General features: G+C 42.8%; 2 protein-coding genes across 2 annotated transcripts in view; both read right to left on the reverse strand.

The window, feature by feature from the left end:
- Positions 1-2,625: 2,625 nt before the first annotated feature.
- LOC106742931 (phenoloxidase 2) lies at positions 2,626-10,481 on the reverse strand. The gene is made up of 9 exons (XM_014616300.1): positions 10,238-10,481; positions 9,534-9,726; positions 8,862-9,085; positions 8,019-8,221; positions 6,896-7,313; positions 6,396-6,524; positions 5,291-5,618; positions 4,057-4,289; positions 2,626-3,816 (listed from the first exon to the last, which is right to left on the reverse strand). The coding sequence occupies exons 1-9, from the start codon at positions 10,349-10,351 to the stop codon at positions 3,571-3,573; spliced, it is 2,088 nt and encodes a 695-aa protein (XP_014471786.1). The 5' UTR covers positions 10,352-10,481; the 3' UTR covers positions 2,626-3,570.
- Positions 10,482-11,400: 919 nt separating this feature from the next.
- Positions 11,401-22,175, reverse strand: part of LOC106742959 — a 14,654-nt gene continuing 3,879 nt past the window's right edge. The window contains exons 3-6 of the mRNA XM_014616350.1: positions 18,392-18,592; positions 17,741-17,819; positions 16,813-16,886; positions 11,401-13,564 (exon numbers count right to left, since the gene is read on the reverse strand). Coding sequence (XP_014471836.1) covers positions 13,179-13,564; positions 16,813-16,886; positions 17,741-17,819; positions 18,392-18,592 — 740 coding nt within the window. The 3' untranslated portion in view covers positions 11,401-13,178. The remainder of the gene's footprint in view (positions 13,565-16,812; positions 16,887-17,740; positions 17,820-18,391; positions 18,593-22,175) is intronic.

A 22,175-nucleotide genomic window follows, 5' to 3' on the forward strand; every position in this document is an offset into this window, starting at 1 on the left:
TATTTTATTCCTTCTAAAAATAATCTTGTGAGTTTATTACTCTCTCTCTCTCTCTCTCTTTCTCTCGACGCAAAGGAGAATGTAATAGCGCTGAAGCGACTTTTTTTACGAATGGAATTTAATGTACAGGAATCGTAGTTATACCGTAAATGGTACAAATTAACCGACTATACCGGTTCGAAGTCAAAGGACGAGAGACGTATCTTCTCTTCCCTTTACGAAATGAGACGTATACTTGACGCAACTACGCCCGTAGCCGTTTCATAGACGCCCGCACTCTAGTTTTATATACCTCATAAACGTAACCCGTCTCGCGCGAAATCTCCCTGAATAAAGGAAATGGCCGTTCGTAGTAAGAGCTGCTTTTAACCCTGGGATTATTTACCCTAACGATCCCTATATTATGCACGTAGATCACAGGATCGGTTACATCGCGCTGTACATATGTGCGGCGCGCGTGGATATACGCACGTATGTAGATGACATGTATTCAGAACTTACGACGCTTTATTGTATCCAGATATCGGTCTCTACATTTTCGCCACTCTCCTCCGAAGTTCATTTCAGCAAGCCGACGCGAACCACGGCGAATAACTCTGTTGGAAGTTACAAAGATAAAGAGGAGATTATTACAGAATGTAAATGCGCGAGCGTGTAAGTGCACAAAATACGCCCGTTTACTTATGACTCTTCTAACGAGTTTCAGTCACCGGGCTCGTTGTTGCTTTTTGCCGACGTATCGACCTCGCTCTCAAAGCGAGAGCTACGTGACGACGATCTTTTCTCTCCTGATATATTAATTCAACGTGTAAATTTCACGTAACTACCTATTCAGGATCTTGAACGCTTATTTACTTACCATAATGTTCGAAGAGAAATGAGTAAAAAACATGAGAGAAAGAGCGAGAGAGAAAGAGAGAGAGACGTTTTATTTCCATTCTGTACGTAACTCGATTCGTGTTTTTGCACTCGTGCGCGAACAGAAACGTGTAAACGCTTGTAACGCTGAAATAATGTTTCCCGACTTGATTTTGTCATTAAAGCTGAAATGTATCCGCCATGTTCGCTTATACTTCCACTCCATCTCTCTTCCATCTCCACGTCGTGACTTCATTATCGCAACCGTTTGCTCTGTGTACCTTCGACTTCCTCTTTCCCACCTTCGAACTTGTACGCATACATCATGGCGGAAAGTTCAAAAACAACAGTCAGACGAAAGCATAATAGTGTCCTTTAAATTACATTCGACACATGACAAAATACAGAAGAGACGAACTCTTCACCCTCTCTCGTAGCTCGAGTCGAAGAGAAGCGAAACTGCGAAGACATTGATGTTAAATTAACTTCTTTCTCCACTTACCTATCCACCCACCCATACAACAAAACATGAGAGAAAGAGCGAGAGAGAAAGAGAGAGAGACAGAGAGAGAGACGTTTTATTTCCATTCTGTACGTAACTCGATTCGTGTTTTTGCACTCGTGCGCGAACAGAAACGTGTAAACGCTTGTAACGTGTACACGCACGCACGCACGCACGCACGCACGCACGCACGCACGCACACACAGATACATACCACATATGTACGCTATGAAAAGTTTAGCTATATCGGTGGCATGAAATTTTATTTGGATATAAGAAACGAACTTAAGAATCTGAATAAAATATCTTACAACCGCTAAAAATAAGACGCTTGTGTCAAACGACTTCTCTCACACTTTCGACGAAATGTCTGGGTGCCCGAAAGCGTCGATAAAGTCCGCTTCGACGTGCCAACGGGCATACAATGTGTCTATTCTCTCATTGTCTCAAGTTTCTCGCGCAATATATTGCCGCAATTGTGTGGTGCAGCATAGGCGACAAATAATTCCTTCGATCGCTGTCTTCAGGCGCGGTATATTAAACGTTCAAATACTCTCTCGCGAAACGGAATCCCTGAATAACCGCGAGTGATATTAGGGGGAACGGGGGGAGGGTAGGACGACGCTTAAGCGACGGTCGTAAACGTGTATCTATCTTCGTCTGCCTGTCCCTATTTCTACCCCTCGTAGGAATAAATCCACGTCCGTCTAGCTGCGAACTAGCAGAAACAAACGCGTGATAAATGCATTTAGGGGAGAGAACAGGACCCCGGTGTGGAAAGCGAGCAACATTTTGGATACATATATGTGTGTATATGAGAACGCTCTGACTGCCAGTTGATACACACGGTAGTTAGCTTGACCAAACAATGTTAATTACAACCTGAAAGATGTAAATCTCGTTATATTCAACTCTTTCGTTAGTACGTATTAATTTTCACATGTCGATGAAAACAAACGCATTAGCGAAATTACGAAAATATATTTTGGAAAATGTTTTTCATAAAAAGTTGCGATATATATATTCGTACACGACGCGCACACACACATACACACACATACACATACACGTCTCTCGTCCGAATTAACGTTATGAAAATTATTCGCGACATTGACGAGCTTGAAACGAATAGAATTTAAATTACTTTGCTGAATTGTTCGAACTCTTCATGGATCAACGTTCTCGTATGTACATCCGAAGAGTCGTCGCCCACTTTCAACGTCGGTAATGCGATGAGAGGGTTTAAAAAAAGGGAAGTGCACATCTAATTTGCATAGTCTGACTTTATTTTTTATCTTTTTTTGCATTTTACATTTGCTGCTTTCTACAATCTAGTTCCCGTAATGCGGGTGAAACGAGAGAAAGGAGGCGGGAAAAGCTTTGCTTGGGCGTCCGTGAGACGTCTCTCTGTTCCTGTTTTTACGCGGAAATGCATATGTTAAGCGGTACTTATTGCTCGTATAAATGCGCGAATTGTGAAATCGCAAATATAACGATTCTTATAAAGCCATTTAATGAAATACGCATGCGTGGCTCTCGCAAAATCTGCGAAAGACTCATCAAGCCCGAAATGAAAATCGCATTCGAACGCTTAATTAATACGTTGTGTCTGAAGGCCGCGCTCGTAAAGTTGAAATTGCCTCTAATTTATACAGGTATCGCGCAAAGCGCAATTTTCGTATGGGAACAGCTATTAAATCCGCCGGAGGAAAACACGTGAATATATATATACACATATATATATATATATATATATATATATATATAATAATAATAATAATAATAATAAAGAAATTTGATGAAGAGAGCGAAGAGACGCTGAGTTCTACGACACGATTCCGCGACGGCGATTCCGCGCTCATCATCGCGCCAGACGGTGGGTCACCATGTCGAAGTTTCAGCGATTAACACGCGTAAGCTCGCGCGTTCCTGCGCGAGGAGTCCCGCGGATAATCTTCCGTCATCGCGATATGGAAATAGCGTTTCGCCCGCTCCCCTTCCCGTCACGCTCTTCGACCTTTTTCCCTCCCTCTCACTCTCTCCAAGGATATAGACTAGATGGGACCGTGTCGCGCGCGTCCTCGTTTCCACGCAATCAGTCGCGATTCTCCGGCGGATATTACAGGATCGCGGGAATGCGGCAGGGATCGCCGTTGGAATTCTCCGGAGACGCGTGAGCGAGCGGTCCGCCGCGATCGGTCGGTCAATCATTAGGCGAAGGTGAGGGTGTTGCTCATGCTTCCGGAACGCGCCCGCGGCAACACCGTGTCCGTGTGGCGGATGTTGATCTCCACGACCGCCATGTTGCCGGTGAGGAATTGGGCCAGGGTCTCGACACCCGCACGCGGTCTACGATCGAACGGATAGCCCATGGGCCGCGCGTCCGGATATTTGCGGTCCCGCAGCCCGCAGAAGCTCACCGCGTCCTTGCATCCGGTCGACTCCTCCTGCTCCACCTACACACGACACCGCGGGATGGTAGAGCAATTTTTCTTTCGCGTGCTCCTCGTTTTTTATTCGGAGCACCTAACGGGTGAATGCCTTCCCGTGTACCGGAACGCCGTCGTTGGAGGAGGGGGAGGGGGAGAGAAAAAAAGGAAGGGAAGGAAGGACGAGGAAAGGTTTCCATCATCTGACACACCGTAAGCTCTTAAGCGCCACTAGAGAAGAGCTTGATAAGTATAAAAAGTACTCACCGCGTCACCGGTGTAATCGGATATCATGATGAAGAGGTCCATCGGGAATCCCGCCTTCGTTCCCTTAGGTACCAGCATGTGCTGCGGCCAGCCGCAGCCGCAGAAGTTGTACTGGTCCAAGGTATCGCCGCCGATCGGTCTGTTCTCCTCGAGGTTGCGGAACGTCCTCTCGAACGGTATAGTCACCGAGGACTCCGTCGATCGGCGCTCGATGGTGTTTTCTCCTGGTCTCACTGGACGCGAACGAACGAAAATCGTGAAATAGAGCGCGGCCGACGCACCGTTTCCGGCGTGCGACCGGACATTCTCTTAAGGTAATAAACCTATTATGGCAGTCAAATACGGTTTAAGTTCCATTTACTACCTTTCTCGACGATTAACCGGCTATCTTCTACGATGGAGGTGTACGAATACCAGCAGAATGTTGGCGAAGGATCATAGACAAAGACCGCGATCGTTTGGTTGGTAAATGATTTGTCTTCATTGAATGCGATGAAGTCAAATATTTAACTCGTATATAAATAAAACCGTGTTTTTCATTCTATTGATTATCTTCGATAATTCTTTGAATGTCACTCCGATTCTTCGAGAATTATGCGCGAATGTAAAATTCCCTCTTTTAAAAAGATGTGTCAAGTTGATATTCTGAATTATGAAAATCATTATTGTCGCTTTTCCATAATGCTGATTGGCGTTACGGTTTGCTTTACGCGTGTCGATTGCGGCTGTCAAAACATTACACGAATTCTGACAGAATTCTATTCATCAAAGTTTGCGTGTTAAAGAAGAGGAAGTATTAAAGTATTAAAGAAGACGAAGAAAAAAGAAACGAGTTTTTAGTCTGATAGAGAATTTCAGTCTGACGCCTATTTAATTACACGAACTGAGATTCTTTCCGTTGAATGGTAATTAGCTAAGTAGCGCGCGTCTGTGTTGATTTAGTGGTGAAAAAAATAATAACGTGAAATGGAAAAATTCATAATATTACGCTAAATGCGTAAAATTTTCATGCGTATCTGATTGTCCCGATTGTTTCACGTCGAAAAATAAATCATAAATTGCGAAGCGATATAATTATTACAATATATACGCGTAATTTATGATAAGTCAATTTATATTATCGATCTGTGCGATAACGAACGATCGTATATTGTCTCATTCGGGAACTCTCTAAACGGAACCTTGCGGAAAAATACGAATGCAACGGAAACATCGAAATAAATGAACGACTTACATAACACGGTGAACTTGTCCATCTCGATCATGAGTTCCTTCTGATCCCTGTACACGTACGGCAGCCCGCGCTCGTCCTGTCTGGGCGCGATGAATATACGAACGGTGCCTCTGCGCGGTGCATTATTGCGATTATTAGCGACGATCCTGTAGGTGAAGTCGGCATGATTCAGATGAGTGAATCTGGCGAGCACGGGACCGCGCGGTGTAAAGTCCAGACCGCGGGACAGATCGACGTCGCTCTTAGTCCAGAAAGTCGAAAGCAGATTCGCCGGCAGATTCGGAGTCTGTACACTTATATTCGTGATCTCCACATTGGGGAAGTCCAACTGAAATCCCACAGGGCGAACGAAAGGAGGCTAATTAAATTCGCGCTAATGTCACCAACGAAATGCTTTGGAATTATTCCTTTTCGCTCGCAGAGATTCTCGCCCCCGTACCTGCGCGCGTCTCTTACCCCTCTCTTTCTATAGAGAGCCGGTCCTTACTTAAATAAAATTTACAGCGAAATTTAATTAAGGGATACGCACAATACTGAAAATGAGGGTGGAGTTTAGCGCGTTAAAATTCAAGAATGTAAAGAGAGATGGTGGAAGTATTCCTGTTTAATTCCGAAAGGGGATTTAATTCAACGATTTAAATTAATTGCCAAGCTGTTATATTTAGACTAGAAAGGTCGGAGGGATCGTGTCGATGATCGTGACGCAATTCTTGATAAATTTTGCGATGAAGCGTCACACGTGCTAACTGTCAAATTAAAAATTACGGTGAGAGACAGAGAACCATGAAATATCTTGTACATTATTCATGAACGTAACGTGCATCTGTATATATATATATATGTGTGTGTGTGTGTGTGTGTTGAAAATTAAGGTGTCACTTATTAAGTTAGTATTTAAGTGATTACCGAGATTACCGTTATGACAGCAAAGAGATTGATAAATTCCAACGTCCGATGGTCTCGCCGGATTAAATGCTTTAATAGACGTTTTTATCGTCTCGGAGGCCGCGTAATTCGGCGCCGCATAGTACGTGTACTTAGCGGCATTATATGCAAGAGCGAACCGATGATATATCGAGGAAGCGGGACAGCTGTGTACACCCACCTGCTGTAGGCTGTACTCGGGAAGTGTATTCTTGTGCTCTAGGAACACGTCGTCGACGAAAGCGTGATATCTGTAGAAGATGGGATCTCTCATAGCGGTGGCTGGCTCTCCCATGATGCCGAAAGTTTCCTGCAAAGATGCGAAAATATCGCGAATGTAATCTAATGGTTCATGTTAATTTTACCGATGCGGAAAACATTTTGTGCGCTTTTCTCCGGACAGAGATACTAAGTGTCAAAAAAGAAGATGGTTTTAACCTTCGTAAACAAAAGTGCAGTAGCAGAATGGGGTTCGTCACGTGTTAAATTAACACACAAATTTGTATAGACCGTTCGGGATATGTTAAATTTAACATAAAATTCTTTTATCGTGTACCCTTCCTTGCAAGGATTAATCGAATCTCCCGGACAGTTAAGTTGTCAATTCCACGCTGACGTTCGGAATCAGAGAGTTTCCCGGACGTGATTGTGACGACGGTGATTGCACGCGCGATACATTACCAAGTAACGATGGTCGGGGTCGTGACAGTAGGAGATGGCGACGTGGCCGAGATTATGAAGGTCCCCGTAGACATTGGGATTGGGCGACAGGATGCTGGCCTCCATGAGGTTACCGAGTACGTCCACACCTCCGAACTCGGTCAAAGGTATTCTCTCGCCGCGGGGGTTGATGATGGAACCGGTGTGAATAGCCTCGTAGATACGATCGCGCCATCTTTCCAGGTCTTGCAGGTCGAAATTCAGTTGATCCACCGGCCGGTTAATATCCTTGAGAACGGCGCCGGCGGGACGGGCGGGCCAAGTGCGACTGGCCACCAAAGAATCCAACTTGGGGAAGTAACCCTCCGGGATCGGCTCGCGCCAATTGTGGAAGCGCTTCACCCGACCCAATCGGTTGCACAGACGCTCGATATTGTATCTATGAGAAAAGAGAAGTCAAGCGGAACTACGCGCGGATAATAACTCAGGGGCTTCGGAAATTCCCATCTGTTGTGCCCTCAGGCGATATCCCGTATGTGTTCGGTCGTTCGCCAATACAGATCGATGACGATAGGAGTGTTACGTAAAACGATAAAAAACTAGCTCGAGCGATGAGTGAGCATTTATTGGAAAACTTATTCTAAACAACGAATAACCGGTTTCACCGGTGTGTCTGCTGTTAATATCAATCTTGAGCGATGGAGAAACCCGATGTTACTCGGGAAGCTCGATGGTTATTTCGTACGATGTCCCTTCGCAAATGTTTGTTCGATAAGATATTTACCTGTTTACTTTTGCACGTGTGCTTTACGGTTTATAACGAGCATTTAAATTCACATTGTCGCCCTTTCTGTTCTTTGTCAAAAATTTACCACGTAATAACGATTTGTTGCATTATTCTACGCGCAAATGCATTTGGGAGTTCGTTAGCAAGCGCCGAACATTGTTGGAATACTATACGGGATTGAGACGAGAGAGAGAGAGAGAGAGAGAGAGAGTTTTCGCGTGCAAACGCAAGCAAGCGCGATAATAACGATCGAGATCAGAATTTGATCCGATCGCCGATAGCGGCTCGCGCGTTCCCGAGCCGGTAGAATAAGGCATCCAATCTTATCGACTTACTGAGCGTTCGCGCCGCACTTACCTGGCTTGAATCTGGTGGTGCATATAGTAGAACAGCTCGCCACGCCGATCCTTGTTAACAATCCTGATGTCGGTCTCGAATGGATAGACCAGATGCCAGTGCCAGTGATGAAGATTGAGCCCGATATCTTCTCTCCAATATGCCACACGATGCTCCTCGTCGAGATCCGACGCGGTGTAATCCCGTGGAATTTCGATCGGCAGCTGCAACAAAGATTACGCGATATAATGGTGGAAATTTTTCTCTCTGCTGAAAATTAATAACGTATTAAAATTGTTGGTTCTTCACACACGCGGTAACACTGCTAAATCCGCGGCTCTCGTTAACCGGCCGGAGAGGCTACTTTTCAAATTTATCGCGTTAGAACTATTTATTCTGCGTAATTTTCCCGTTCAGGGACGGTTAGTACACTGAACATTGTTGAAATACTATACAAATGCAATAACGCGATCTGAAATATGTAAATTTCGGAAAATTGCGGTCAAATTTCTAAACATATTTAGCTATACGTTGCGACATTGTGCGCGCTGCTGCTAAAATTTTCACTGTGGTCTGTCAAAGGATACGAAACAGTCGCTCCATCGTCATCTCGCGCGGTTTTCCTGACACGATGTTAAAAGAACCTCCTTTTTATTTCGATGTTCCTTCCTTTTTCTCTCTTTCTTTCTCTCTCTCTCTCTCTCTCTCTCTCTCTCTACTGTACTTTACTCTCGGCTTTCTGCCAAGTTTGGTAGTTTATGTCGCGCTCATTCGACTATTATTCAAAGAATAAGCGAATGGTTAATTAAGCCTCATAATCGAGTAACGAGCTTGCTAGTAATTAATGCGTCGACGAGCAAATACCCTGGAGCCAGCCGGTGCAACGTTAGCCTCCTCTCTCGCTCTGGCAAATACCCCGCTGTCGATGTACTTGTCTGGGAAAACTTCCGTCAGCGGTGGTATCGGCAGATTTTTGGTATCGGGACGATGCAGGATCGCCACCGAGAGCGCGTAGATGAACATTTGGGGATTAACGCGGTCGCGACAGTAAACCGACACCGAAAGGAAATCCTCGTACGTTCGCATACCTGTAACACGAATTAATAGCCGATCAATCAAGAGTATCCGGTTAATCGGGTCCGTGGAAGGAAACCCCGACATTTTCAACGCGCTACGGATAATCTGCTCGGAATTCCTCATGCAGGAAGGAAATTCATTGCCCGATAAGTATTGGGTCAATAAAAAATTCCCTTCGATTTTCCATAGATTCCGTCATATACGTGCAACAATGTTAACAATGTTCATATATTACACATTCATGAAGGGTCATAGACAACGGTGATTACTTGATCGTTGAGATATTTGCTTTTATCGAATTTTGATAAAATCAAATTTGACTCGAGAGTTAAGTTGAATTTTTAGACTGACTCAATATATGTGTTTCGGCAAAAATGCGATTAACTGATTTACTTAATGCGATAGCAATTGAAATGCGTGAATAAAATATGCGATGTTAGAAACAAGTCGGCAACAAACCCAGGAAGATATCGATGAGCCGTGCGGCTAATTTCCGATGTTTCGGGATGAACAGAGAGAAAGGTTCTCGACGTCCAAGTTGAAGGGGAACGCTCAAGTCCGGCAGACTAATCTGCTTCACCGGGATTTTCCGCTCGGTGTCATCCGCGAAACGGTTCAATACCTCGGGAGCCGCCGGTTGTCGATTTTCAGGCTGCGAATTTGTCAAAGTGACAAAGTTTACACTCAGCGATCCATTCGCAATAGAGTTGATAACCGAAAAATAACAACTGCATCTTGAATTTTTAGAATCGTTATCGTTCGGCGTTTTGATAAATTGTTACGTTTTATCTTGAAATAAATATGTCTTCCGTCTTATCTTAAGATTCTTAAGTTTCGAAACAAAGATGAAGAAATCATGAGAAATTCTTCCATCTTGTAGAAATATTAATTATAAATTTAGAACCCACTACACAGTATAGTAGTTGAGCGATATTTTACTTGCAATTTCTCTCTTTATATTTTTCCACTAACCACCACCGATTTGATCGGACTTTGCAATACTATTATATAAACTGGGGACACAATTTGTGCGTCTTGATATACGGGGCCGAAAGAGATTTCAAGTCTCGAGTCAATTATGGAACGTCGAAGTGATGTCATGAAATTCAATGTCGGTAGGCAATAAGAACGTTAGTACGTCGCATGAACAAGATTGAACTCACCAAGTAGTCGGCTGGTATATCGAAAGCGACTTTCTTTTCTCCCTTGGGCACGTACACCGGTTCCGCAGGCCGATCGAACAGGTACAGGATACCCGATTTGTCGTTCCCCGCCATCTCGATTGTGTCAACTTATGCGTGCACTAAATCGGTAGAGCGAGAGAACCGCGATTTCGCGAAGAACGCTGGAAAGTGAGAGTCAGGATCGCGCAAATGTTGTTACTGGAACAACGCACGACGAGCTTATGTGTCCAACTGGATGCGTCAATGCCGCATTTATAGTAGAATCGCGAAGGATACGGCGGTTTGCAGCCGGATAAACGCCGGATCGACGCCTTCGAGCGACCGCAAGATCCGCCCAGGAAATACAGGTCAGTCCTCGCTTGCAGCAAACACACAGTCGAGAAGAATGAAAACAACTAAACCGCGGACGAGTCTTTTCCTGTTTTTCAAGTGAATCGCGATTAGTCCCGCGATCACGATGAATGAGAGATCGAAAACAACGCCGATGTTATTTCCGTCATTTTAGCCGACGAGATAATTTGACACTTGACCCCTTCGAGGTATCAATTATGTTTCGGAGCATGAGGAGGGTAAAGAAATATTGATACAAGCACGTTCGTATATTGCGGTATAAGCGCACGCTTGATGTGGGTCATTAATATATTGACGTGACGCGCACGTGACATTTGTAATTGAATTATGACACGAATCGTGATGCGCCAATTATTTATGTCCGGATATTAAATACGTTATTGCTTATACATGATGCACTACGGATATAATAATCCGCGATCTATGGCGATTATAATGTTTATCGGCATATGATCACTCAATGCAGCGTAATTTAATTGGGCTCAATTATTAATCAGCCTCTAATGTTAATTGAACTTCTGATTGTTCCCAGTAGCTAATAATGATGTCGAAAATAACACTTTGTGTGCACACATGCATCTATATATCTATATCTAGTGTCCAAAGTTGATAGAAACTGATGAGACTGATTGATAAACCTCGGTCAAACTGGAAGTAGAAATGCAATCGTCCACGCACAGAAAGTTTGTTATTTATTAAATTGGAGAAAGATTCTCGATAAGTGGATCGGGAAAAGGTAGATTTATATTGATCTTGAACGTAATTACGCGCTGAAATCCAGATACGTGCATGTGCCCTTTATTGACTGTGCTTTTACATTTTGTTCATCTCGCTTCGAGAGTCTCCGCGCTCTCGGCACGCCGATATGTTCTCATGAAGAGAAATGATAATATTCCAGCGTGTTCATTCGCAGAACACTGAATACTCTCTAAAATGAGGCTGCTCGCGGAAAATTCAATATATCGCTCGATATGTTTTGTAACGAATGCGATACTTCGGGATATAAAGAAACGTCTTCGAAATATACAGGCTGTTATAAAATTAATGTTATTATAGACGTGGTTAAAAACCTCAAATATTGGAATCTACCAGTGAAACGATAAATGCATTTTTCACTTCAATATTGAAATGCTAATAGCTTTTGAAGTATAAACAAACGTCATTGATTCTGGGACGTTCCGCATCCTGTATATATGGAAGAATTTTTATAGCAGCAATGTAAAAACGCAGAAAAATGTTGCAAAGCATAATATTTCCTTATATATATATATATATTTGTTTTTTCTCTTATGGAAGATATTATGATAGTCACATTATTAATAAAATACAATTATTTGTGTGATTACTAATGACAAAATTCTTCTTTTCTTTACTCGCTCTCTACGGATATATATATATATATATATATATATATATATATTTCACCTATGCGATAACGCATGTACTTTATATTATTAGGTGAAATTCGGAGATCGGGGGAGGGGCAGATGATAAATTCAGGGAAACAATAAATAAACGCAACTTATCGCGCATCCACGCTCTTCCGGCGACCTTATCTGCAGGCGGTATTGTCTCGATGATGAAATGATTTATTAAATCCGCAACCGCAACGTAAATCATAAGCCTAACGTCTCTGATATCGATTACCTTGCGATTCCCGCCAGAGCGCCGAGGGAATAAGAAAGCTCACCGTCGTCCCGGTGAGACGCCTCGCGCGAGCCTGCGCTAATGATAAAATCGATATGATAATTATCGGGATAATCTAGGCAACGGCTCCGTACGATTGCTACATTCAACTGGAGCGGTAGGAGGAGGAGAAAAGGGGAGATAAAGAGAATAGAGTAGATTTTATGTAACGCTTTCTGAAGTTTCTGCCTTCACGAAACGCTTAACGCGAGAACGGTTCGCATAGAACATAACTAAGCGACCAAGAGCTCTCGGTGATGAAAATCACTTGCGAAATATATGATGCAAGAAAGAATTAAACGCGACAGGTGAAACGTACACGGCGTGTGAATGACGCAGATGCAGATTAAATATGCATACTAGATGCAGATTAAATATGCAAGGTATATCATAATACGCGGGATTCTCCGAAGAAGGCGGGGGAGTTTCGATTCGGTGGCGATTTTCCTTCCCGACGGAACTGACCGGGGCAGCCGGTGCTGCCTTTTCATGACCGTTCGAGCTCCGACGAGCGAAAAAATAGATCGCTGAAAGCAGGCCTTGTAGGAAAACTCTGTTTAAACAACGCTCGCTCGAACTTAAACGGGGTAACGAGCTCTCGCTGTCTGTTTGTCGTCGTTACCGTCGGCGCTTAATTCGTCAAGAGCTTTGCTCGCTCTCCGCTCGCGCCTGTAATTCGAGATCGACGCCGCGACATTCTTGCCGCGGGGTAAGCCGGCTCCGAGCTCCTCGAGGGAGAATTCCACCCCCGAAGCGGACCCGGTGTTACGATATACCCTGTGTAACAACAGACGTGAGGACAGAGAGAAGAGAAGGGGCGGACAGGAGAGATCCTAACGCGGATGACGTTGCTGGTATGAGCCGCGACAGTTGCGGGAAACGTTCACCGTTCCGCGACGGCGGCGCGTCTTCTTCTCCGGCTCCTCTTCCGTCGTCTGCCTCTCCTTCGTCTTCTCACGAGCCTGTCCCTCGACGCCCCGTCGGCCGCCTCGTTGCCGACGATCGTGCTCGCACCCCTGCGACTTCGGCCACGGAACAACTGCGAGGTGTGCGGTGGCGACTGCCAGCTCGGCTGCTTGCATCGTGGATCGTGACAATCCACCAGAAGCCGCGAATCGCCGATCCACTTGCCGTGGCAGGTCGAATTGGTTGATCGCGGGCCGCGCCGACCGTTGCCGGCAATGTTGGTCGACAACTTCCACCTACCGATTCCCACGTATCTGTCCAGGCTCTCGTTCCGCCCGGGACGCTCCACGCAGATTCGCGAACCTGCGACGACTTCCGCTGTATTACATTCTCGCTTTCATGTTCAACGGCGTGTAGTTTTAATTATGCACGCTGCTGCGCCGCCCCGGCGATCGATCGGCTACGGTTCCGGGTTTCACGTTTTTATCCCGCCCTTGTGTGCAAACAAATCGCCCTATATCACTGCTACGTCATTGCGTCTACGTGTGAATTTGACAGTCAGTCGAGAGACTTTCCTATTACAATTCCTCTAATCGAATATCCACGTAATTTCGTGCGAAATATAATAGAAATATAACAGATGACAAGGGATCATGAATATGCGATTAATTTCGTGGTGCAAAAGGGGCCGATAAGATTCCGAATCTCAAGCGACATTGTATATTTTCGTATGCTGAGAAAAAAGTATTGCGTTTCAGTAATATTTACTTGATCCAAGTAAAATTGTTACTCCAATACTCCTTGGGAAATATTGATTAAAAATAGAAATATAATTGACTATATATGACATGGTACCTGTAGATATTTCCTTCGTATAAATAAATATTTATTTGTATGTGTTAAAAATGTGTTAAAATATATTAAGAATATCATAATTTATTTTTAGAAAATATTTATTGAATCGAAATATTTAAAACCAAAAAGTTTCCCCAATGGAAAAGGAGAATTATATAATTCTATATAAATATTCTCTTAAATTTAGAACCGTTTTACATTTACATTCAGTAATTCATTTACAAATTAAGATATTACTACGTTCAAGTATTTAGTACAAGCTATTAAAATATATTTAAATTAATAAAAATATTACTTGATTTAACAGACTGAAAAACAGGTAATTACGTAATACTTGATTCTATCACTTTCTTTCTGTGTGTATATATGCCGATAGTGTGTAAAAGTTTACGAGTGAGAGTAGTTAAAAGGTTTACGTCCGTAAATGTAATTCACATCAAACTGTATTCTTTTCAGTTTCCCACTTTACTTTTATTTAGAAAAAGGAGAGCGAAGTTCAATCGAATTTCTAATTTCCATCTAAATTCGTTTGTCGTACACTAATAATTATAACGAAAGAAGCAAAGTGACCAAGGGTCTTGAAGTGTACAGAATGAAGCAACACCGTGACGGCCGAATTAGCAGCGGCCTGGAGATAATAAGTTAGTCATCAAAGTAACTTGCTTTTGTCCGCAGATTTCCGTGCGTTCGCGGTTTATCTGTGTAAGCTACGCCCGGTAGGAAACAACCGTTATCTCCACCACTGCATCCACTTCATCCGGTCGATTCCTTCCGCGATAACAGCCGTCGTAGAGCGTCGCGGAAGCTACGCTCTAATTTACATGACGTTATGTCGTGCAGTCGCCGCGCACGTTAATTGAGACTAGATCGAGTCGCTTCATTTCCACACTGGTGGAGCCAGCGATTAATTATTATGCGAAATTCGTATCCAGATTTTCGGAAGTTTCAGTTCGCTTAAGAGCCCGATCTAATTACGTGACTTTAAGTGTAAGAATAGCCGCGCATCCTTCTCAGGCGGACGTTTGAAAAAGATTTGCGCCGATTACGCGAGCGGCGGAAATCGAGCATGCATAAACAATTGACTTCCCGTTTATTTCACGTCTCTAAATCGGTCGATGCACTCCAGGCAGGTGCGTTCGTAATGAAACATTCTGTTTTCGTAAAACGTAATTACGGATTATATTAATATATTGATACAATCTAAATGCATATCACGTATTAACAATATATGCATTTATTAATGTGTACAAACGTGTGTATAACTAAATATATAATGTATATATACATGTACGGACGTGCAGACTTTCGCAATTTTGTCGTGTCTCACGCGATATAAATGAGGATATCCGAAACTTAAAATTGATATTGAAAGTTCCAAACTCTCGGGAGACATGCGAACCGGGAGATCTTGCTTTTGTCATAATGTCAGAACTGTTAAGAACAGACTTTCGCGCGGGCGCGATAATTTTTCGCTCGGGACATAATCCCGAGTTTTATATCCCGCAGTACGGATGCGAGCCGCTTTTTGTAAGACAGAAGTCTATTGTCTCTTCGAGGCGTTATGGTTTAACAAAAACTTGAACGAGGACTTAACCGCGAAAAGAACGGCCGAGCGCGTTATGCGGAATATCCGCCGTCGCTTTCCTCCTTCCGCAATGTCGATGTAGACTTCGTTTTCAGCTCCGTTGTTTTATTAAACATCTGACCGTTAATAATTTTCGATGCGGGAGAACCGCGATCTCATAGCTTCCGATTTCTGCGCGAGCCTCGGAAGGATCGACATAGAATTTTACACAGAGAAAAAGATTTTTTTGGATGTAACAGAATTTCTTTAATTAAAACAAATTTGTCTTTTGGAACAGAAAAAATGACCGAATATTTGATTCAATAAATAGGATTGTTTGGTTTTTCAAACAAACAATAAATACTTTTATGTCAAATAACAGATTTTCTTTGTATTTTCATCCAAATATTATATTGATTATCACAAGCAATAAATTATTTGAAAAAAGTAACTGTATTAGAGAAATATTAAAGAACTTACTTTTGTATTTCTCATATTCGATGGAATAATATTTAATATATAATGAAATAAATTTATTTCATTGAACGAAATATTACTTGCCTTAAATAATGCTATTTTATCTATCAAACTACACGGTACTTTATTCTAATGAAATAACATTTTCATTTAAACAAAATGATATTTGATATTAAATTATGCTGTTTACATCAAACAAACCCAAATCAAACAAACATGTATATCAAATCCGAAGAAACCTTCTTTTCTATGTGCGATATTGAAAATTATAGACATTCTTTTTGCAATTCAACGTATACGTCTCACAATTACGCCTCACTTTTCAGTAGTAAATAAATAAACACGGTGGTATAATTCACGAAGCACAACGGAGTAGATGAAAATCTAATACTGTAAAGTGAAAAAAAAACATAATACTTAAGTTATAAATAAAATTTTCTATACCAATTTAACTTTCAACTCTGCGTCGCAAACAAATACGGAGACGGGAGAAAGTGTGCGATTAATGAAACATCCCGTGCGTATTTCCGAATACTCCCGAATATCGTGATAGGGAGGGGGGGNGGGTGTATGACCTGAATATTGTAAAAAATGATATCCTCTGTTATAAGTAGAACTCCCGTGTATATCTCGGTTAAAATCTCGGGGGATCGGCTGTCGCAGCGAGCGCGAGCGTGCGCGCACGAGCGTACGTTTCGTTATTATTTGTACTAACCTTCCGAGAGCAAATCCGAGATCCTGCTGCAAGCCCTCGAAACCCGCACAATGGTAAAGGCGACGCAGCTGTCGCTAAAACGTCCATATAATATCATCTTTATGTAACGAAGATTGTGAATCTAAAACCGGAGAAGGGCGTCGCGTTTTCTTCTTAGCTACCACACAATGCATGCGTTTTATGATGGTACCCCAAAGGGCACCGTTGCTCGCTGCTAGTTCTGTAACCATCTTTACTAACTTGACAATATCACAGGGGAATTTCGATCCTCTGATATGATGTTGGCACTACAGTGTTTTGTAACACAGGTTGGAACGCGCGTCAAGTCAGATCCGCGACGCATTGACGATTCTGTCTTCGGCGTTTAGTTTAGGATGAAAAATCGGCCGTCTCTCAATAAAGCACCGGGCGCCGGGTGGAGGGAACCTTTTACCGGAATTAAAGCCCGAGGAGCGATCGCTCGAAGGTAACGAACTTAGAGAATTAAGGGCGCCGACTAATCAGCGACTACGTGCGAATGTCTCGCGCCATCGATGATGCGCAAAATGCGATTGGAAATCACAATCGCGTAACTTCGTCGCGCGCGAAATATAGGATAAATGCGTTACAAGTTGAACGTATTATGCTTCTCGACAGGGGGCCGCTAAGATTCGTCTCATCGCGTTAACCGTCTAATTGGAACAGAGAACGGAGAAAATAGACGACGGTGCTATAAACGTCAACGATATCATCCGGTCGCGCGTCGTAAGGCAAACATTTTACACTTCAATTTTCACGTGAATCCGACCGTGCGTTTTATCTATTTTCATGCCGCGCCGATCGACAGAACAAAAACGGCATTGCTCTCGCCGTACGAATTGGGAACACGTGCGGCAAATCGCATTTCGCGAGCCGAAGCTGAGCGCGGGCGGAGGGGAATTTGACCTACCTTTTATCGACGATCCTATCCTTGATCCTCACGTCCGTACTGTTTCCGTCGCCCGGAAAAAGTGCAAGAAGCGTCACACCTGCGGCAAATGAAAAAAGAGTTCGCCTAGGCTCGAGGAATCGTCAGCAGACGTCGAGACATTGCGATAAACTTGTTTATAAGTAAATTGCGCGCGGTCCGAAATTCACCGTATAATGGCGGAGTACCGCTTGGAAGCGATCAGAAATATATTTCCTCGGGAAAGGCAGAAAAGCTTTCGGAAGAATAAGAACGAAGGGTAAGTAATTTGTACTTTTATGGAAATTTAACTTAGTAATTAGCCACCACCTGTCGATCTTCTTTTACTGAGATTTATTTAAATTTAACTTAGTCAGATCGCGCGAATCATCGTGATTATCGTTTAGAAGATGATCAGCTTCTGATGGAATAACAGTGAAGAACGCAACGAAGTCGAAGCAAATTATGCGATACGAGTTCGCTTCGTTTCGCACACGAGGAGGTGATCTCGATAAACTCTCACGAGAGAAAAGGAGAGACGAAAAGTATGAAATGAAAAGAGGAAAAAAATTAATTCCCTCCGTTCCGGGAATATCGTTCAAATAGAAATCCTCGGTCCCTTATCGCTCATCTCCGAAATCGATCGGCACTCACTTTTAGCGTGCGGCTGCGGACGAATTCCAGCGTGGCATGTCTGGAAACTACGGCACGTCCTGACCTGGTCCAAGCGAGGACAGTGCTTCCCGCCGTTCTTTTCTGAGATCTCGATCACCCGGCTGCGCTTTTGAGTGCCACTTCCGCATCCGTTATCGCACGGGCTCCACAGACTCCATTCGCTCACCGCGCAGTCCACCACTAACGTGAAGAAAGAGATAGAGAGAGAGAGAATAAGTTCGACGTTAAGATCACCATCTAGGTCGTTTCTTGCAGACAAGCGATAAAATTGTCCCGAAACTGCGACTGATAAAACCGCTCGCATTGATCGACCGATCGATGTGAACCGACAACGAGATAACCGGATTACGGAAGATACTGTGTCGTTTAAACCTCTTCATCCCAATTTGGACATTCTGCGCGCCCCTCCGACAAAGTAGGGGAAACCGGATTAAATTGACTCAAGGCTCCTGTTAGCCACGCGTTTCGTTTGCGTATTTATCGTGAGAGAAATAACGTATAGTAGAAAAGTTGCTAGTAATTAATTCAAGTAATTGATTACTCCAATACTTCTTAGCGAATTTTTACTTGGATCAAGTGATATTTACACAGTAAACAATTTTGTGTTTAACATATTTCACATGTCCCAAGTGATCTACTCAAGTTTTGCGTTAATTTAACACAGGGTGAATATGTTGAAAAATAACATAAATATTACGTGAAAAATTAACACAAAATTAACAATCGAAACCATCAGAGACTGAAATATAAAATTTGTTATTTTAACATTTACATGAATTGAATATCGATACAACACAAAATGTTTAGATAATATAAACACAATATGTTAAATTAATACACAGATATGTGAAAAATTTAATGCAAAAATTTAAACACAAATCTGAAGGCAACATTTTTTACTCTATGTACTTGATCCAAATAAAATGTACTTTAATCCAAGTAAAAATTTATTAAAAAGTATTAAAGTAATTATTTACTTGAATCTAACACTTTTTTTCTATGTGGGAAAGATATTGCAGTGTTTCTTTTAGAACGTAGGAGCAATAGCTATATCTTAAAGGAACATTGCACTTCCTTATATATTCCTTAGGCCAATTTGATCCGACCTCCCCTATACTTACCGATCGGCGTGAATCGATACGAGATAGCGGGATTATGGAAGATATTGTGTCGTTCAATCCCTTCGTCGCAATTTTAGCATTCAACATTCTTTATGCTCCTCCGATAAAATAAGGGAAACCGGATTAAATTGGTCTAACACTTATGTTGGCCACGCATTTCATTTACATACTTATCTTGAGAAAAATATTGGGAAAGGTGTTACAAAATGCCCCTTTTGGAATATGGAAAAAATATCTGTCTAAAATGAGCGCTTTTTGCGCTTCCTTGTATGATCCAACTTGATTCGGCCTCCTCTATATCGTCCTATCAGCGCGAATCGACAACGAGATAGCAGGATTGCGGAAGATATCGTGTCACTTAACCCCTTCATTCCAATTTTGGTATTCAACATGTTTCGCGCTCCTCCGACAAAGTAGGGAAAACTAGATTAAATTGGCCCAAAGCTCGTGTTGGCTATTTTGTTTACGTATTTATCGTGAAAGAAATAGTGGAGAAGGTGTTGCAAAGTGTTTATTCTAGAACACAGAGTACCTATGTTTATAAAAGGAACATTTTGCACCTCCTTATATAATCCTTGGGCTAACTCGATTAAATCGCCTCTATATAATGACGCATCGCAATGCTCTCCAGGAAAAATTGTTTCAGCAGGAAAATTGTTAAAACCGTAGAGATGACGTGTCTGGTGCGCAGCATTAAAGCAGCCAGTTGCACGGACGCGTTGGCGAGGAGGAAATATAAAATAAAAGACATCTCGCGAAAGAACGACGATTTACGAATGTGCTTTTCTGAATATTTTGAAATGTTTCGTCGTGTGTTGTCCAGCATCTCGTTTCATAATTTCTCATTTCAATCATTCGCGGAAAACAGAGGGATGGGTAGAAAATAAATATATCGACAATCGTCGTGACTCTTCGCCGTTAACGAGAGAGAGAGAGAGAGAGAGAGAGAGAGAGAGGGCACGCGGAATACGAAAGACGAAAATTCATTTGACGCGCTGCCATTCCACTTTGCGGAAAACGTATTACGAAAACGGATATCATGACGGCTGGAAAAGGGGAGCGTCTATGACTTCTACATGAATGTTTTCAGTTAATAGCGTTAATAGAATATTTCGCCTGAAATAGCACGTAGCAACCGGCGGTCGTGCCGCAACCGAATTTTCGAAGTATCTAAAACGGGAGACGGGCAATTAGCTGGCCGTGCAATGTCTCTCGCTTTCCTCCGTTAAACAGAGGAAGTCGAACGAGACAATTTATTCCTCCTTTCCGGGATGTTCCTTTTATTTATAATATAGAACATCATTACGCGTAGTTTGGAAAGGCAATTAAGGCGAATGCTTAAATAAACAACGTCTTCCTCTTTTATCCCCGGAATCGGGGATAAAGCCTTTTAAAGACTGCAAACTGGAGTATATCGGAAAAAATGGGGTGTATAATAGGAATATCGAAACAACATATATGTGTTAGGAAGGAAAAGAGAGAGAGAGAGAGAGAGAGAGGGAGAAACAGAAAAAGTTAATGTAAATGAGGATAATAAAAAGGAAATTTCTTATAATACTTTATAGTCACGTTTATATCGTAAATAACATTATAAAATTACGGATGCTGTCGTAGTAATGCAATCATTGGAATACGCGGTTTTCACGCGCGCATAACACGCGTTAATGCAATACCGTTATGGTGTTTTGCAGTTCTCACATGTCAGCTTTCCTTCACTCATTATTGAGCGCGGCGATAATCCAAAGAATTATTTTGTACATTCACGTGCGCGCGTGCGCGACGGGAGTGAAAAAATTGGAAGGCGGATATTTCACACGGAAGAGCGGAGGGAGGGAGGCACGAGAGAGCGCGGCGCTAATATCATTGCGTTAGCGACGCGATCAAATCTAAGCTGCATTTTGCATCAGGCGCGGCCGCTGCTCGCGCGAGCGGTTCTCCTTGCGGTTAATGCTACTTATTTACTGCTTCTTTTATCGTCCGCCAGCGCAATGTGCGCTCGCGAGCCCACCTGGCCGACCCCGATCTCTGCCAGGACATGGTCATCGATCGATTGTGTGTGCTCGCCGAACTAAATTATTTCGCGTGCTCACCACTCGATGGTTCGCTGAATGCGAATGTTGCAATAGTATACGTGATATTGGAGGTTCGCCTAACCCGGACATCGGGTAATGGGGGAGATAATGCACCGTCACTGGCCCGTAACAGTCCATGTAAGATGTCACATGTTGTCGGTATACACGGTGTCACTGAAACGATGTCCGGACAAACTTCCGCGATACCTCTCTCTTCCCTTCTCTCTCTCTCTCTCTCTCTCGTGCCGAGAGGGTGAGAATGTACCGTTGTGTAATGCATAACCCTCTTTCCGCGTTATTTCGACAGGTCGTAGCGGTGCGTCATCGACTACGTGGAAACTCATCGAGGCGCGTGAGCGCGTTTCTTCTCATTGACCTCCCTCATTTATTACGTTTCGCAACGTCTCGCGCTTTCCTCTCAGAAGACAAATTCCACATCACTTGTCCGAGCGTACATTTAGAAATACGGAGATATGTATTTTGTAGAGAACATATGAATATAAAGTATAGATCCGATATATATATAAATATATAAATGATATATATATATATATATATATATATATATAT

Source organism: Dinoponera quadriceps, unplaced genomic scaffold, assembly GCF_001313825.1.
Source record: "Dinoponera quadriceps isolate SergipeBrazil2010 unplaced genomic scaffold, ASM131382v1 scaffold3, whole genome shotgun sequence".
In the NCBI taxonomy this organism is placed as follows: domain Eukaryota; kingdom Metazoa; phylum Arthropoda; class Insecta; order Hymenoptera; family Formicidae; genus Dinoponera; species Dinoponera quadriceps.

Excerpts from the sequence above, each read along its gene's own strand:
- LOC106742931 (XM_014616300.1), bottom strand. The coding sequence starts at position 10,351 with ATGGCGGGGAACGACAAATCGGGTATCCTGTACCTGTTCGATCGGCCT. Across the intron at positions 8,222-8,861 it reads TTGCACCGGCTGGCTCCAGG|CTGCCGATCGAAATTCCACG; the intron begins GTATTTGCTCGT and ends TCTTTGTTGCAG. Across the intron at positions 3,817-4,056 it reads CCGATTACACCGGTGACGCG|GTGGAGCAGGAGGAGTCGAC; the intron begins GTGAGTACTTTT and ends TGTCGTGTGTAG.